This window comes from Hippocampus comes, unplaced genomic scaffold, assembly GCF_001891065.2.
Source record: "Hippocampus comes isolate QL1 unplaced genomic scaffold, H_comes_QL1_v1.1 scaffold68, whole genome shotgun sequence".
NCBI lineage: Eukaryota > Metazoa > Chordata > Actinopteri > Syngnathiformes > Syngnathidae > Hippocampus > Hippocampus comes.
In genome coordinates, this window is record NW_017805625.1 from 2232292 (window position 1) to 2251582 (window position 19291).

Sequence of the window (19291 nt, forward strand, 5' to 3'; positions counted from 1 at the left end):
CAATGGCATCCATATCCAAGTTGCGGCTGTTGTCCATCTCCACAATGACAGATGTGTCCTTGATCTGGGACTGCAGTTCCCGGAGCTCCTGCAGAACCACAGATTGTTGCAAAAGCATCGTTGGTCAGGTTTAAACAATGGCAAAAACAGCATGTGGTAAGGGCAGTTAAAAATCGATATGTATAAAATAATTGTACATACAGCTTCATAGACGGCTCTGAGGAAGTTGATTTCATCTTGAAGAGCGTCAGCTTTGGCCTCCAGCTCCACCTTGCTCATGTAAGCGCCGTCAACATCCTGAAAAAACGATTTCAAATTGCGTTCAGAAAAGAGTCAAATGCCATGAATGTATTTTAAATGTAAACGCCATCTTTTTTTTTTTTTTTCTACCTTTTTCAAGAGCCTACACAAATTCATTCTCTGCAGCTGTGCGCTTGTTGATTTCATTTTCATACCTATTGGAACACAAGAAATTAAACACCACATCATCTCAGTATTGTTTCTAAACTATATTTGAAAAAGTAGTCAGAAATCCGCACGATACGAATCCTGTCAACACTCACTTTGTTTTGAAGTCCTCCACCTGGAGCTGCATGTTCTTCAGTTCTGACTCCAGCTTGACTTTCTCGTTACCCAGCCCATCGAGTTGCCTGCGCAAGTTTGCAATGTAAGCTTCGAACATGGCGTCAATGTTGGAGCGGGTTGTGGTCTGGTCTTGCAGGAGGCTCCACTTGGTCTCCAGCATCTTGTTCTGCTGCTCCAGGAAACGTACCTGGAAAGACACCACACAGAAGTTAGTATTTTTATTGAAAGTTCATCGAGTTTAATTGTTAACTAACTTGCTCTTTCGAATAAACAATGTTTAAAAATTCATATATTTGTGGTTGGTTAAGCATGATCCTTATCGCTTTACCACCACGGCTGCAAATTCAGCCTCCCCGTGTGAATAGCCACACCCAACTGTGGCAATATTTAACTCAGTCAGACCTTTCTGTGAACACTGCTCATGATTTTGAGCGGTGAAGGCGAAGGAATATGTATGTCACATTCATCAACCAGATGGGCCCAACAAGAGGACAAGGAAATCCATTCAGATTTGTGCTATGTGTGATTGTTGTTCCCAAGTCAATCACAACAATTGTAGCCCACAACGATGAAGGCTGCAATAAAAACTGCATTTCAGAAATGAAATTTTCCAACCTTGTCAATAAAGGAGGCAAAGCGATTGTTGAGTGTCTTGATCTGATCCTTTTCCTGGGTGCGGACGGCCTGGATGGTTGGGTCAATATCCAGACTCAGGGGGGTCAGCAGACTCTTGTTGACTGTGACTGCGGTGATATGCGGAGCCACAAAGCCAGCTCCACTCCCAAAATTACCACCAGCCATGGAGCTGGAGCTCATCGAGAGACCACCATAACCGCCAGCACCATAACCGCCAGCTCCAAAACTACCAGCACCAAAACTGCCTGCACCAAAACTGCTGGCACCAAAACCGCCAGCCGAGGAGCCAAGAGTGTAGCTCATTCTGAAGCCGGCCTGGGGCCCTGCAAAAGATCTCCTGGAGCCGCTGCTGGAGCCTGAGACGGAGTAGGACTTCCTGCTGGAAATCATCTTGTAGTTGGTGAGGCGGTCAAGTGGAAGCAGAGAACTGAAGATGTGCAGGCGTCAAAGGAGAGTCTGGTCCCTCTGAGTGTCGGACTGAAAGGTCTGCCTGCTTTTATGGCCAAGCTGAGCTGATGGGGGCGGAGTGAGGACCCTCCCCATTACAACCTGTCCTCTCACGTTTACTGGCCAAGCTGACTCCCTCCCACCTTGCATGCCTCTCGCTCTGAATAACAGGACTTTCCAGTCCTGAGAGCACGTAAAATGTACTTCTTCAATAAAAACAGACACTCCTTCCTTTTTAAAAAAATGTCCTCCTAGAAAGTGTTGGCTGCTTATCGCCTTCCGATACGTGGAACATCAGTCCGGATGCAAAAGCAAAAACTCCTCCTTCAGGTCATAACAATCGTATTAGATCAGCTGCATCCTAGATGTTATCAATTGTTTGTTGCGATGTGGAGCTGTGCACAATTTGTCAAATCTGGTCAAGTCATACAGTTATTTACATTTCATTTACGTCATAGAATGCAATGAATGTCTTATTTAATAGGATATCACCCATTTTCACTGTGCAAATTTCTCATTTTGATGCATTGCACCGCATTCAGGAAGGGTCCAAGAGGCCAAGCCACTCCGCAGGAAAGCCAGGCAGACAAGCCTGACCACTTTCAAGGAGCGGTCTGGTGGATGGGCTAGTTTAGTGAGCGCGGATCTTGGGATTTACTAGCCTGGGTGAAAGAAAAGCCTACTCGGATCGTGTTTGTTTAAGTACCACATGCCGAAGTCAGCGCACCCACATGAATAAATAAACAAAACGAAATAGCTGACAGAACGCACCTCAGCTTTAGTATGATCTGAGAAAAATTAATTTTCAGCATGTAAGTAGTGGTGACATTTGACAAAATCTATAAAGGGACCTAAAGCAGCTATGGACTCCACTAAATCCAGATGATGAGCAGCACAATTTACAATATAAAGGAAAGCAAGTCGGTGTCTATGTACTAACTTAAAACTAGAAAATGCAGACTGGGTTCGGAGATAGTTGGGTTCATACAGCAAGAAACAATTTGAGTTTTAAAGCCTGTGACAGAGGGCTGTGAAATTTCTTGCTGCTTCAACATTCAGCAAGGTAACGTATTGCTTTTGTCGTCACATGTTGCCGTAATGGCTGCTTACTGTTCCTGCTGTGTGTTGGAGCAAAGGAGATGACTTTTCAAAAACATGCGCACCAATGATTTATGCTGTCAGCCTGCCATCGCTATGTGAAATTCTGTACGCTATCTCAGTTTGCCAAGTTAGATGTGTGACATGCATCCATCCCCGCTACCACTCACTGCTGCCAGAATTCTCCAGCATTGATCCAAGACTTTGTAGCAGCCACTGTTGACTGGCCTTTTTTTTTTTTTTGCCAGCATGCCATTTATCGATTGTTATTTAAAAATTAATTCATTACAATGCAATATTACTGATCTAAACTGTAATGCATTACATCACCTCGGGCTTCCTATTGAGGTTGGCCTTTTTTTTTTTTGCCAACATGCCATTTATCGATTGTTATTTAAAATTTTATTAATTACAATACAATATTACTGATCTAAAATGTAATGCATTACATCACCTCGGGCTTCCTATTGAGTAAAGAGAATTACGTTTTTGACTCAAGAGAGACACCGAGTCAGTGACGCTGAGTGCGGAGAAATCCATATGCACATGTGATATGTACAATTGCGTTGAGCATTACAGTCACCCACTTGTGACATGGTGTCTCGTTTCTTCTTTGCAGTTAGCTAACTCGATAGAGACAACAAGTCCGATAATAGAGATGAGAATGGTGCAAGTCAGTCAAATGGCTTTTTTATTCATTCTTCTTTCAGGGCTTGCATGTCAGATGTCGCAGTGATGGGGCAATCAAGTTCTTGTTTGATCTGGTCGTCTCTACACACCACCCAAGCTGTTGCCACTAGCTTGCTGTATGGAATCCTGGAGCAGAAGAAAGAATATTTTTGTATCAGTTTGTCATTTTAAAGTGTAAACATTACAGATGACAGCAGAAGATTGAAAACTTACCACCGGCGGACGACTGCTGCGCATGGATGGTTGCGTTGGAGGAGTAATGTAAGGTTTAGGCTCATGATACGGCTATGAAATCTCATTCCATGTCACTGGAGTTTGATCCGACTTGACTCAAGTCAGCCACGAGTTTTTCTCGTGGCTGTTGATCAAGATTCGATCATAGTTACATCAGTCTACATAGAGGGAATAAAAATCTCCTCGCACGTTGATCTAATCTTATTAGAGCAGCCGGATTTGAGAAATGCCAGTCACTTGTTGCAACCCGGAGCAGTACACTATTTGTCTAATCTGTTATCGAGTGCCTCCATGAGCCATTATTGAACCATCTGTCTTCAGTTGGATCACAGAATGCAAAGAATGCCCGCCACAGTGTTTTACGGGGCATCATTTGGTCATCGTCGTCATTCATTTTTAATGATCAGGGTATTTCTAGCGTTGATCCGAAGCGCCACGCCCTAGGCAAGAGGCAGCGAGGTCAGTCAGCTCCAAACAAAGGCCACTTTGGTATGAGATTCTAAAAAAATCCATTTTGAATGCTGCCGCGCCCATGTTGACTTAAATGTGGAAGCATGACTGAAATGAATTCATTCGAATTCTTAATTCAGTCATTCTGTCATTGGCTGACCATCGGCGTGCAATATTGTGCACTGTATCTCATTTGACCAAGTTGGATGTCTAAAATTGCACGCAGCATTTACAGTATTTAATCTATGACATGAGGCCTATTCAAGGGGAGCTTCAGGTGCCCTTTCACTGACTAACTCTAACCTAACACTGAAAAAGCTCTTCTTAAGAATCTCCCTGCCAGCGCAACATTGCCGTGGGTGTGTCTCACCATGAGGAATGCATTCAAATATGAGAGTGGGAGTGCAAAATGGATGGCCTTACCACACCCCTGTCGCGCAACCTCCCTTGACACACACTGCAACTACTAATTCGACGACCGAGTCTTCGCACTACATGAGCCTTGTTGTGATCCATAGTGCCCGGTTCGGAGAACCCTAGGCTAGGTGCATCAACCCACAACAGCAAGAACAGCCTTCTGTCAATTACATAACCCTGCAAAAGTCTTAAATTCCTTGCCACCGATCAATGCAGGGAAACAAGTTCTCCGGCTTGTCTTGAATGCTGCTGCACAAGTGCTGTGTGGAAAAAGAAGGAGAGATCCTACTGGCCCTGTATTAGCTCCTCATTGGCATATGCTTCCAGTGTAGGACAGTATTGAAAAGGTGAAAATGGTCAACGTCATCCCTTTCGATGCTGAGGCTTCGGCCGATCTTCTGAATGGAGCCATATTTCATATTGTCTGCGGTGGTGGCACGCCTTTCCGATAGCGCGGTTATTGTTCACTACTATGATACCGCTGCCATTATTTTTGTGTTGGCAGAGCGACAAGTCCTAGATAGAATCCAGCAGCAGGCAGGTTTTCCTTATTGTCGCCGCCTACGATGCTTTCTCATGCAGCAGTTTGGGAGTTCCCTTAAATTGATTGGGACCTACAAACCGCACACTCTTTATTCATTATGTTTTCTTCCGTTGAGGATTGACTTTTGTTTGTCTTCAGTTTCCTCCTTGCGCTGTGTCTAAATGCTAAACTGGATATCATTGGTTGGCGCAGTCATCGGTGTTGTCGTTGCAGTGTGAAGCAGTGCTTTGTCATTGACGTAGCTCAATGCTAGTCGTTCTCGGCGCCCCCTTTACCTCGGCGTCAGAGGCAATTGCCTGGTTTACCTGCCCTGTTACGGCATCGCTGTGTATTAGTGTGTTGATCCACTGCGAGATAAATGCGCCTTCATTTATTTCACAAGACTGACTTTTATCAATTTATTATGCAATAGTTTTGTTTTCTTTCATGCACGTAAAGCACTGACCAATTTTTACAGTGCCAAATGGTGGTGAGCAGATGTTTATGGTGCTCTAACTTATTTTTACCTCTTAAGTTTTTATGTTTGGTTTGTTTTCAGGCTTGATTTATTGGCCGGTGAAAGAATGGGTGTGATGATTCATGAAAAATGAAAGAAATGTACTCGGGTATGTAAGGCAGTGTGTTTAACCAAGAGGAAAGATTTTCTCATTTGTCATGTGTCATCATCTTACACAAAGCAAAAGGAAGTTACAGATACTATTTGTTGTATTTGGCATGAGCCTCGACAGGAGTTATTTTAAGTCAACCTATTTATGATTCCATAAATAATACCTGCCAACGCTCAGCCTCAGGTGAAGTTTAAAAACCCTTTAATAGGACATGGAGAAAATAGTTCTGTCTCCTCTAAGCGTGTTAAGACACGCCCCTACCAAATAATCGTTTGGGTGGAACATGTTTGTGGTAACTTGCAATTTCAAGCTTGTTCTGAATGCCGTCCCGGAAAAAAGTCCCGTGACTATTTCAAGCTGTTGTAATACAGTAGATCATTAGGATAAGATTGAAAAACATTTTTGCAACTGTAAATATGACTCGTCAATATATTTCTCATGTAAAAAGGAGACAGACAGGATTCTGGTACTCAGATTTATTGGCGATGTTATGTTGCTAGGAGGCTCTTTCCAAAATAAATCCGGTTTCAACATTACTGAAGCATCAAGGCACGGAAATGTTAAACAAAGAAAAAGAATTATCTGACAGAAGCCCCAAAAAAAGATCAAGGTGCTAACCTTATAACAAATCTTGTCTCTTATTTGTAAACATGTAAAACCCGTACTTATGGATCGTCTCCCGTTCTCTTGACTGGTGTTGGCACTCAAATTTAAAAATTAGAGACTTTTGCTGAGAACTGGAGCAATCTCCTTGTCTCTTTCAGAGCATCTGTTCTTCCAGATTGTATGCAGAAATGTCAAATAATTCCCTTGCACAGTTCCAACATCCCGCACCTCTTTTGCTTCTCTTCTCCAATTTCTTGGAAGTCAGTGCACAAATATGAAACGTTTTGCATTGCAACTGACCGGCCCCGTGTTTTGAGCCACGTTTACTTTCAGAAACTCTTAAATGATGATGAATGCCGCATATGTATAATTCATAAATGGACGCAGTGATTCTTGGAACACCACTGGTAGCTGTTTTTTTTTAACTGACATAATTTGGCAAAATCGCATTTTCTTTTGGAATATCATGCCTGCACCGTTGTTGTATGTGCATAGCATTGTGAAAGGGTAAACAGATGTTTTTGGTCAATTTAAGATTTTCAGAAAGGGAAGAGGGACTGCTCTCCTTCTTAAATGTATCTTCTGGAGCTGCTTGTGGTGGACACTGTGGACTTGGTGACGGTACTACCACCATAACCTCCAGTAACGCTGCCGCCATAGCTACCAGACACACTGCTGCCGCCATATCCGACGCTGCCAATTCCAACGCCGCCGATTCCGACGCCCATTCCAGAGCCGCCAACAGCGCTGGAATATCCTGGAGAGGATCATGGGAGAGATGACAACAAGACAATATTAGGATTCATTTGTTTGCGATTCTGAAGTGCAAGTACAGCTGACGACCATCGAAGACTGATAACTTACCGGATTGTTGCACATGGATGGTTGCGGCAGTGGGTCCAGAGAGCAGTCTAGAGGTTGCACATTTTAAATAAAGCATTGAATGCATAATTCAGACGATTGACACAGCAGTGAGATGACATTTAACATGACCGAATGTTGTCCCGACCTGTTCTCTTCTCCTTCCAGCAGTTTCCTGTAGGTGGCGATTTCAATGTCCAGGGCCATCTTGGTGTTCATCAGATCCTGGTATTCACGCACCTGGCGGGCCATGTCCTGCTTGGCTCTCTGGAGGGCTTCCTCCAGCTCCTTGATGCGGATCTTGGCATCCTTCACCGCCAACTCTCCACGCTCCTCAGCCTCGGCAATCTGAGCCTCCAGGTTGGCCCTCTGTGGGAAGGTTATGGCAAATGGAAAAAGAAAAGCTATTTCGCATTGTCGTCATGAATAAGTCACCTGAAGCTGTTCTGGGGAATACCCCGTACCTGTGCCTTGACGGCCTCGATCTCATTCTGAAGACGGGCAATCATGCGGTTCAGCTCAGCAATCTCAGCCTTGGTTGTGCGAAGGTCATCACCGTACTGTCCAGCGGAGCTCTGCATCTCCTCATACTGTTGCGCAAAATACAACATGATATATCGTGTGTCGTGTATTGGGAAAAGGGCCAGATTTGATTGTCGTCATTGCTCTTACCTTCTGTTTGTACCAGGCCTCTGCATCAGCCTTGCTGCGGTTGGCAATGTCCTCATACTGAGCGCGCACTTCAGCCACAATAGCATCCATATCCAACTTGCGGCTGTTGTCCATCTCCACAATGACAGAGGTGTCCTTGATCTGGGACTGCAGCTCCCGGAGTTCCTGCAGAGACACAGATTGTTGCAAAAGAATCAAGTCTTCGGCCAGGTTGAAACAATGATATTAAGGGCAAGATAAAAAAAAAAAAGCATGGCAGGTTAATGGAACACTCGTAATTGTCCCTAGGTATGAGTGTGAGCGTGGATGGTTGTTCGACTATGTGTGCCCTGCGATTGGCTGGCAACCAGTTCAGGGTGTACCTGGCCTAATGCCCAAAGACATCTGGGATAGGCCCCAACACGCCCACGAACCTCGTGAGGATAAGCTGATTAGAAAATGGATGGATTATACAGATCAATTGTACATACAGCCTCATAGATGGCTCTGAGGAAGTTGATCTCATCCTGAAGAGCATCGCATTTGGCCTCCAGCTCCACCTTGTTCATATAGGCAGCGTCAACGTCCTGGAGAAATATATGTTTTTAACCATTAGAAGATATTCACAGTGATTTACAGAAACCAACCCGATGTCCATCAATTTATGGAATGTTCATGAATTCCTACCTTTTTCAAGACAACAAACTCATTCTCTGCAGCTGTGCGTTTGTTGATTTCATCTTCATACCTTCGGACACAGGGAATAAATCATTCAATCTGCTTCATTTGCTCAATAAAATATCGATGATGGCTGAATCTACTTAACACTCACTTTCTCTTGAAGTCCTCCACCTGGAGCTGCATGTTCTTCAGTTCTGCCTCCAGCTTGAGTTTCTCGTTACCCAGCCCATCGAGTTGCCTGCGCAGGTTCCCAATGTAGGCCTCAAACATGGCTTCGATGTTGGAGCGGGTTGTGGTCTGTTCTTGCAGGAGGTTCCATTTGGTCTCCAGCATCTTGTTCTGCTGCTCCAGGAAACATACCTGGAAAGATACAGCACCACAGAAAATTGTTAAAATGGATCGTTGTATTTTTTTTAATTACTTGCCTGGATTTTAATCTGGCATAGATATATGTAATACTTTTGCGTGCTACTATCACTGCTCAAGATTTGCTTCTTTTCAATCTAATCAGTGAGATCGAGCAGCAGAACAGGGTGGTGCCTGACATTTACGGCACGACTGTCTTTCTGTCAGAATAATAATCAATCATAATCATCAAAGAGAAGCAAAATTTGATTCTTCTTTACATAGACGTTTTTGGATGCTTGCGGTAACCCAGGAAAGGGAATATCTGGGGGTCAGAAATCATATGATCAGGCTCGGATTATTTTAAAAATGCCTCCGATCCTACAAACTGTTACTCATTGATGGATATGACGCCAAACAGATAAGCGGCAGGCCTTTGTTGCTTAGTCACTTCAATACATATCAGCATTTGCTTGGCTGTGTTCTGCAGATATAGGTGCAGTTGCTTTATCTATAGGAACTGATACTTGATGCAATCATTTCAAACAGGTCAAGGGAACCAACCTTGTCAATGAAGGAAGCGAAGCGGTTGTTGAGGCTCTTGATCTGTTCTTTTTCCTGGTTGCGAACAGCCTGGATGCTGGGGTCAATATCCAGATTCATGGGGGCCAGCAGACTCTGGTTTACTGTGACTGCGGTGATTTGGTTGGGGATAATTCCAGCTCCATAAACACCACCGCCGCCGAGCATTGAGCTAGAGCTAAAGGAACTGCCATAACCCAGGCCTCCAGCACCAGCACTACCGTACAGGCCAACACCACCACCATAACCACCAGCAGTGGAACCAATACTGTAGCCGGTTCTCTTGATGGTGTAGCTCCCAGACTGGGGCCCTGCAAAAGACCTCCTGGAGGAACCGCTGCTGCCTGCAATTGAGTAGGACTTCTTGGTAAGCATCTTGTAGTTGTTGGGGTTGTCAAGGCTGGGCTGAGAACTGGAGAAGTGCAGGCTTCAAAGGAGAGTCAAGTCCCTCTGAGTGTCTGATCCAAGGGATGGCTTGCTTTTATGGCTGAGCTGAGCTAATGGGGAGGATCCTCGTCATTCCAACCTGTCCTCTCACTTTTACTGGCCAACTGCTGTCCCTCCCAACCTACATGCCTCTGGCTCTGAACGACAGGGGTGGCTAATCCTGTAAAACAGGTAGGGAGGGATTGTCAGAAGATAAACTGTGACACACCCTACCTGGGAAAGGCTGAGAGAGAAGCAAGTAAGAGGTTAGCAGAGGGAGAAGGTTGTTATGTAAGGAAACAAAAACTTTACATTAATGCCGAGAGTGTATATAACATTCATGTCAGGCCTCAACCTCAATCTTATTTGGGCAAGCGCCGAGATGTACACGTTTCATATGCAGGAATTTTGTTTTTAAACGTCGTGCATTGTTAGCATAGAACTAGAGGAAATGTCAAAAGTATGTCATTTTTGCCATGTGCATATAAGTGTCTGCACAAAAAATATAATGGATTGTTCTCGCCCAACTTAAACTAATCATTCCGAATCAAGGTGAGCAACAATGGGCCTAATCAAGCTCGTGGAACTCAATCACTGATCAGAATTCAGAAGATCAACTTTATTTTTAACAAATAGACATGTTCAGCACTTATATAATCAGAGTGCTGTGTCTCTTTTGTACTTTCCATATTAGGGCTGTACTAAGAATCAGAGTACGCTCATGCCAGGAATGTTTGCACTCGATCCAGGCCCTGTTTTCAACCCTGATTAACTCAGACAAATAATTACAGATTAAATGGTCCCTGTCATCTCATTGCAAGCATCAATATAAATTATCGTTTTAAAAAGATGACGCAAGATGATCAATTCCTACCAATTGCACTGATCCTAATCACTTTGGGACTGCCTGATGATCGATCAACAGTTCCGAGCTGGCTTTTGCCCTCGAAGAACACATGTTGTGCCCCAACCGTTTTTGAAGTCACTGTATTGTGAAAATAAATATGTCTTCTAAATTTGACACACCACAATGACCAGTGTTGATAACACTGCCAAATTTGAATGTTCACAAAAATCGTCCTGGCCTCAAAATCATAAAAATTCAAACCATTTTCTGCTCTATTAATGGCCACGCCGGCTGAATGTGTTGAAACCACGCACCGCTCAATTGTCAATCAAATACCATGCAAAGACCTGCAAAAATGGATACTTCTTTGTTTATGCCTACACCGTTTACAGTTTTGAGCTACAAAAATATATGCGCTTAAGTTTTCCACGCCGCGACACCAAACTACTCTGAAGAGGCTACGCCAACTCGAACCCCCTCTGTCCGCTTGCTGGCAAATACGCCAGCCCAATGCCTTGAGAGGAGGCAGGAAGATTACAACGGGAAGATGCATTTGCGGGATGGATGTAGTCATTGCTAGCTAGCACGTCACAATTGCCAATGCAAACAAAGGAGGCCAAGTTCTTAAATAACAGGGGAGGGGCAATTCATTCCATTGCCCAAATGTGTCACTGGGACCCGTATTAGTCACGCCACAAAAAAAAATCAGGAAAAGTGAAAGTGTGACAAGTGTGACAGACAAGTTAACAGAGCAGCAACATTATTATCAGAGGTTTATGCTCGTAACGGTTAGCTGTTAGCTAACGCTTATCTGTTCAAATACTACCTCTGCTTGTCTTTTGACTTGAACATGATGGGGCTTTGCTCTGGAATTTCAGCCTAGCATTGTCTGAGAAACTCTCCATGAGGCTGTAATGATGTTAATTAGCCATCGTTTCGTAATGGTGGGGCGGTGCAGCAAAGCTGTTGTTGGTGTTAGCGCTGGAGTGCTGGTGGGCAGGCACTCCAGAGACCCAACATAGATTCAACAGCCAACTTTAGATGATATGTCTGTGAGCTCACGTCTTTTAGTCAGTTTGGTTCGGTTCTAGCTACTGTACTGACTGGGCTAGAGAAAATACAATCCACATCTGATTGGATGGACCAAGGACAAATCCACCTTTCCTCCTAAATGACCCTGTACAGGTCACCGGTCAGTCACAGGACTAACACAAGGACAACCAGCCGCATACACACCTAATGACAGTTCAGTGGATTTTAATTGATATTTCAGAACTATGGGAGGAAACCGAACAACCCGGGGAAAACCCACACAACCACAAGCAGCGCATAATTCCCAACGAAAAGGCGGATAATATTCGATTCAATATGTCGCCGGAGCTAACTTGCAGTGTTTGAATTGACGTGCAAACTGTGTCCTGCTCAGAGTGTCATCACAGGGCAGAGAGAATACAAAAGAGAGGGCAAACATGCTGTTGTGATGGCTGTTAAAGCTAAAAGCCTTCAGGCAAGTGATTGTCACAAAAACGTGTCGCTGCAAGCATGCACAGATGTCATCACAGGGCAGAGAGAATACAAAAGAGAGGGCAAACATGCTGTTGTGATGGCTGTTAAAGCTAAAAGCCTTCAGGCAAGTGATTGTCACAAAAACGTGTCGCTGCAAGTCACAAATGAATTGTGCCAGGGAGTTGCCCATTTACTGTATTTCGGGCTTATGGTATATTGTGTCTTGTCTATTGGAACTTTCAGGTTCCGCGGAAAACAAAAACGATCTTCCTCAAGGGTACACTTAAGGTGCACTGGCTGCATGACTTGGCACTCGATGTTACCACACCCAATTGTTCCAGTCTCAAAACCTACTACCTTTATTTCCTCACTTTACACATTTGGTGCCATTGAGGTCTTCCTGCTTTTTCATTCTTCCCAAACTGTTCACATGAACCTGTCTTTCGTTTCGACCATGGTGTGGAACGTTACCTCAAAGCTCAAATGTCAGCTGTCCACCAACTAGTCGGAGAAAATGTACCGGTATGCACAAATTTACTCAGCACAGCCGTTTGAAATTGTGCACCGAAGGCAAAATGAAACCAGGATGACAGAGCGGCGAACGCCTTCTGTAAATCAGTCTTTGCACGTACGCCGGTTGCTACACGGGGTCAAAAATTCCTGAATGCAATTGAAAAGTAGTACATAGTAATTGAAAAAGATGAATAACTTTATCCTCAAGCATTTGGAATTTGGAGTGTGGAGCAAACACGAGCGGCCATCATATTTGAAGGCTGTGCTCCATTCACATATTCACCAATAAATCAAAGCAGGAAGCAAATAGGTTGAGCGATCAGAGGCTGGCTTAAGCAGTGCCATTACGGACAATCTTTCACTGAAAACTCAGGGCCCAATTCACAAAGAATGAACTGCAGCTGCCGATAGCCCCTTCAGTTCCACTTGATTTGCACCCACAGCTTTCTCCGTCTTAACACCCTTTTCACAAAAGATAATGAGCTAATGACATTCCGGCGCAAACACGCCAACAAAGTTTGACAGCTGAGTGCATTTTGCACCTCATTTTCCCCTCGGTTGCAATAACAGCAAAGCATAAATGCTTTGTGCTCTGAATACCGTGGCAGAAAAATGAGTCAGCATGAGAACGATGACCTTTTTTTCTGAACGGGGAGTTGCGAACTGGACGGTCAGAAAACTGTTATCAATTGTCACCAAACTTATCAAGAGTATTCCTCCTCACGCCCACATAAATCTCTGAAAATATCAAAAAGATGACCTCCAAATGTTGCCGTTTATGGTCCTTATTAGGCGGCATACTGAACGCCGATGGAGAAGAATGCCCATCAAGTCTAAAATGCTGTGGTAATTGTTTCAATATTTTCCACAGTTCGCAGAGTAGCGCCGAGTTTACACGGGCTTTCGAAAAACGTTATTTGCTTCGCTCAAAGTGCACGTGGCTATTAGCGCTGGTGTGAGTGAATTCGACGTCGTTTATCAATGAGGCCCGTTTGCAGAGAGTTGGGCAATGTCTCCATTCGCCACAGAGCAGCGATATGGGTTCAGGTTGTGTGTAATTTTGCATCTATCTATCATGGGTTTGTTTCTGAATTGATTTAACTGAACTAGTTGGATTAAGAACTGAAGAAAGCTGAAACATTAGCACGATCTCATTACCGTAGGGGTATTATAAACCAAATGAGAAATGCAATTTCTGACAGATGCATTATCTGCATGCATCAAAAGCAAAATCCATGCTATAATTTTTTTTTCGACTGAAAAATGAATATAAAAACTCTGCTAAAAATATCTTAGGAGTTTTTTGATCCAAACAAAAATGAAGGCAGGCACGATTACATTGTTGAGTTTGTTCCATTAAAGTACAGTATGTGTAAAGTGGGTGTGGACATTCCTTTGAGGTGCAGTTTAGCAGGCTTGGCTTCCTCATACTCAATCTTGTTTTGAAGAAAAAAACACCTCACATGACATGGACCAGTATTTGTGAGGGAGATGATGGTCTGTGTAAATATCGGCTAAACATTTCACATGACATGGACTAGTATTTATGAGGGAGATGGTGTGTGTAAATAGACACGTGTGCAATATGGATGTTAGACCTCATTAAAATTGCCTTGTGAATTTAAAATGAAAAGTACCATATCTATGAGGTGCATTTTTTTTTTTAATGGAGTGAAAATAGATTCTGTGAAATGTTCAAACGGAGGGAAATCAAACAGATGTTCATGTTACGTCGGCCTCCATTTTTCTTTCACCAGACAACATTTGTAATTTTCTTCATGCCCTCATTCACAGGTCACAAGCTGATGAAATGTTTTTTTTTGCTGGCGCGGCTGGGCACAACAATGCTCCTCGGTATGCACATTACTAAAGGTTTTGTCATCCTTGCAATGCCAGACACTACTACGATACAAAGACACCCACGCACATCTCTCAGAACAAGTTGCAGCCTCTCTCACCAACGAGGAAGTAATATTGCTCATGCCGTTTAGGTTAAACTTGAGAATTGTTTGCTACTCATTGATGTTGGTATCCATCCATTCGTTTTCTAATCCGGTTATCCTCACGTGGGTCGCGGGCGTGCTGGAGCCCATCCCAGCTGTCTTTGGGCAGTCGGCGAGGTACATTCTGAACTGGTTGTCAGCCAATTGCAGGACACACTTAGTCAAACAACCATTTACACTCACACCTCGGGATAATTTAGAGTGTTCCGTGAACCTGCCATGCATGTTTTTTTTGGGGCGGGGGGGAATGTGGGAGGAAACTGGAGTACCCGGAGAAAACCCAAACAGGCCCGGGGAGAACATGCAAACTCCACACAGGAAGGCCGGAGCTGGGATCGAACCCACGACCTCTGCACTGTGAGGTCGATGCACTAACCACTCGAGTAACAAGCCGCCCTTTCTCCAACTTTTTTTTTTTCCAAATTTTTATATTTTTTTTGTCTGCAGCCGGGCTTGAAATAACTCTCAAGGAAGAGTCCTTACACATGAGCTGAGCTACTCCCAGGCCAGTGTTTTTAAAAACAATTCTCAAAACAAGAGAAGCAATGACAGATTCTCACGATAGTATTTCTTTCTTCGTCTGTAGACACTGCAACACCAATTTATTTCAGACTATTTGGATGTGTGACGAGGCAATACTCTCACTTGTTGGTACTAGAGCGTGAGCTGACTGAAAAGTGAAATACACTTCCCTTCCTGTTCTCTATCAGCAGCTTGTAAAGCACAAAGCCACGGTAGTAATCCATTCAAAGCCAAAGGCCTGAAATGGAGAATTCACACAATGGACGGGTTCAGCTGCTGTCAATGGTTGCAGTGCATTTGTGGCTCAAGGTGACGTGAGGCTCTTTGCTGCTTGTTTCTAGTGACACACAAAAAAAAACAAAAAAAAAAAAAAAGACTAAGCAGCACCAGCCTTGTGGCAATTTACATTTGTTTCTTGTTCATGTGAATTCAAATGTTGGGTGAACAAACTTGACAAGAATCCTCTTCTGGAGTCATAACAAAGTGATCACTTATCACTGCCGCGTTGCAAAGATGCACAGAGCATATTGTTGCGTCCTTGTGAGTTTCAGGATAGTTTTTGCAAATGTTTTTTGCCTCCATATTTAGTAAGCGTCCGCTTCTGAACCAGTTTGAGATTGTCTTGTAAAAAAAACAAACAAACAGAATATTTCCATATAGCATCACACAGGCTAAATGTAAATTAGTTCCAATTCATACAATAAATATATGGACATTAAAGCAACTTTTCCCCAATCCAAAAAATATGGAAAGAAGCTCTTAAAAGCGAAATGTAAAATTTTCCGTTTTATGCAATAGCACAGCGTGACTGGTTGGACTGGTATTTGTAGTACATTGACAGTATTAAAACATTGCAAACTGAGTTATGCTCATTCTGCAGAGGCAAAAACATTTGAGAATTTAATTTATTTGTTTATTTTTTGCACACAACCACCACTGTATCATTTTAACGATAGCAGTACTCCAGGCGATGTGCATTCTGCATGTTTGCTTTATTTACTCAATAGTGACATCATGTTGATTTGTAACCTTGAAAAAGGTGTTCACTGGAGTTCAAGTGCACCTTTAGCCAAGCTTAAAGGATCAAACAAAACCAACTGTGCCATTTTATTGAGCCGCAATCAGTTCATTGACCATATGACTCATTAGGTGAAAGAAGTGGACTCACAAACACACCCCTTCATACCTGTGTCGGCGTCCTGACGTGGGTGTGTCTACGAGGGAGTGTTGCTGGTTTGGATAGTAATCTAAACTTCGCCGTTTTGCCACCTGCAAAGAGGGACACACCCTTACAACACAGAGGCCGCAAGTCATGTGTGGAACTAACCTGTGAGGGCCAAGTGCAGAGAATGCGGTTAACCTGCATCAACGATTGGATCGTTAGCATTAATGAATGCGGTATAAAAGGCTTCCACTCACGCTCCGACCAACAAGCCGGGCCGCATTGCTGAGTTGCCACTTCGAAACAGATTTTCACACATCTTGCAGAGTTGACAAGTCGACAGAAATCGCATGCCAACACAATTCCATCCACTCTGCTTGCAGGACTGGACTTTAACACCTTGTCAATGCATCTACTCCACCCCCCCCCCCCCAACACACACACACACACACACACACACACACACACGCGCGCGCGCACACACACACGCACGCACACTTACCCCACCCTACCCGGCACACATAAACGCGCACGTACACACATACACACACACACACACACACACACACACACACACGCGCGCACACGCACACGCACGCACACTTACCCCACCCTACCCGGCACACATAAACGCGCACGTACACACATACACACACACACACACACACACACACACACACACACACACACACACACACACACACACACACACACACTGAATCAACCAGCAAACACCTGTGTTTGCATCATGCAGTTTCTGTTATGAGTCAAAAGTCATCATCATTTTCTGTGTGTTTACTATCACCAACTTTGTAATAACGGCAGACTTAGCATTTCTGCTTCTCAGCTGAATTATTTCGTGAAATGTGTTTTGGGCTTCATATGGATTGCAAAGTCATGCGCTGACCTTTGGACGATGGATAAAGTCGACATTTTTCATGAAGTGAACACGCAAGATCGTAACATAGATTGCAGGGAAAACTTGACAGCATTTACAATAATACAATCGTCATGAAATTCTCAAAATAAACCCCCAAACCATTTTCACCACAAGTGCTCCTAATATATATTAATCAACAATTGTTGCGTCATTGCATTATTTTTTTTATTTTTTTTTTACAAATAAATCTATTACGGCACTTGTAATTCAAGGTGACATTTAAATGTATTTTTTGTCATGTCATGTAAATATAAACTTCCACAACATTGTTTGTTAGATTTGAATTGTGGTGGTCACAGGTTGATCCTACTTCTGCTAGATTGCAAAACAAAACAAACAAACAGTAGTTCAAGGTGACATTTAAATGTATTTTTTGTCATGTCATGTAAATATAAACTTCCACAACATTGTTTGTTAGATTTGAATTGTGGTGGTCACAGGTTGATCCTACTTCTGCTAGATTGCAAAACAAAACAAACAAACAAAAGAAAAAAAGTATTTCCTTTCTACTTTTCGCCAATTTGCTATATTCTGGTCTATTCTGTGACTACGCATACAACAATGCGATGTTGTCCAGCCCATGGAGGTATTTAATTTGAAGTCCACCAGATTCCTGTTATCAACTGGCGTTTTCTGGACCCGTATGCGGACTGCACGCTGGCCACTCAGAAGAACATGCCGACAACTTGTTTGAGCAGGTCCGTCTGCTCAACCAGCAGTTCACGCATTCCATTTGGACACCGCCCAACCTATCAGTCAGGTCTTTGGCAACATCTCTTGCCTCTGAGTGACTCAATGGCGCTCTCCATGGAAACCATGCACTTGCCTCAATGTGCGCACCTATCACCAGTTGGGGGAGACAGAGAGAAGAGAGAGAAAAAAAAACGGCCATAGCTGTGTTTCAGTCAAGTGAAAATCGTAGAACTTTATAATGCTTGCAGAGGGAGGGTGTGTCTGCTTCAAGCTGCTCAGTCAACACTGAAACCTGTTTGGTTATCGCAACCAGGATTATAATCGCGCATATGTGATAATGTGTGGAGGAATAAGATAAAACTCTTCACATGCGTGGTTATTCATGTTTCTAAAAATGAGCCGGGTGGTGAGGAATTCTCTCTTGTTTGTTTATCATCAGCAGAAATGCTACTAATGATTGTGTGTGCAGCTCGGGCGGGCGGAACAACACCAATATGCGACAATGACAAATGAGGATGACTACATTCTCTTCCCATCATTCGTCCCTCCAATATCCTATGTTATTGCAGCGGCGCCTAGCAACCGCAGTTTTGTCACAAAACAACCATCACTGCTAAAAATTCCAAGTTTGAGGCCAAAGCGCAGACTCCATTTATTATAAACTGGAGGAAACAATGCAATGTCAATATAAGAAAATGTAATATGATTTTTAAAAAAATACAATAAAGCAACTACAACAGAAAATGACAAAGTAAAACAAGGGGTTGCTTTGTGCATACCAGTATTGTACACTGGCGTGTTTGAACAAGTGAAAGTATAGAGTACATGTACTTCCGCTCACCACACCCAGTCGGTTCTAACCTTCTCTAGGCGTCACTTTGATAGTAGTGAATAATTAACCGCTGCTCTTAAGCAACAGTCAGCGAACAGGATGAGAGCACATGGAAAAGAGGAAATGGCAGCAAAACTGCACGGCCTTGCAAAGCACGGACAGTCAAGTGGCCACCTTTTCGCTTAGTCGTCGAAACATGATGCGCTGACTACCACCGAAGGTGTCCAGTTACACACTAGCGCCCTCTGTTGATGGAAATAATTACTTCCAGAGTGCGAATGATTTTTGTTCGGTTAACAAGTCATTTAATTCACTCGTTTTTATCTGTCTTTCATTCTTTCTTTCGTCCATTCGTTCATTTTCTTCTTTCTTTATATTACGAGGAGCTTTGCAGTGGTGTCAAAAGTTGTTT

The 19291-nt window shown here is 43.4% G+C and overlaps 1 protein-coding gene across 4 annotated transcripts in view; it reads right to left on the minus strand.

Moving 5' to 3' along the window:
- Window positions 1-19291, minus strand: part of LOC109522359 (intermediate filament protein ON3-like) — a 33688-nt gene that overhangs the window by 3330 nt on the left and 11067 nt on the right. The window contains exons 1-9 of one of the 4 annotated variants that reach the window (XM_019880874.1): window positions 9418-9971; window positions 8660-8868; window positions 8515-8575; window positions 8319-8414; window positions 7849-8013; window positions 7641-7766; window positions 7325-7545; window positions 7180-7226; window positions 6171-7072 (exon numbers count right to left, since the gene is read on the minus strand). In XM_019880874.1, coding sequence (XP_019736433.1) covers window positions 6885-7072; window positions 7180-7226; window positions 7325-7545; window positions 7641-7766; window positions 7849-8013; window positions 8319-8414; window positions 8515-8575; window positions 8660-8868; window positions 9418-9810 — 1506 coding nt within the window. In that variant the 5' untranslated portion in view covers window positions 9811-9971 and the 3' untranslated portion in view covers window positions 6171-6884. Of the gene's footprint in view, window positions 1-563; window positions 773-1200; window positions 1708-6170; window positions 7073-7179; window positions 7227-7324; window positions 7546-7640; window positions 7767-7848; window positions 8014-8318; window positions 8415-8514; window positions 8576-8659; window positions 8869-9417; window positions 9972-19291 lie in introns of those variants that run through there. The other 3 variants (XM_019880872.1, XM_019880875.1, XM_019880873.1) reach the window with 3 other exon arrangements.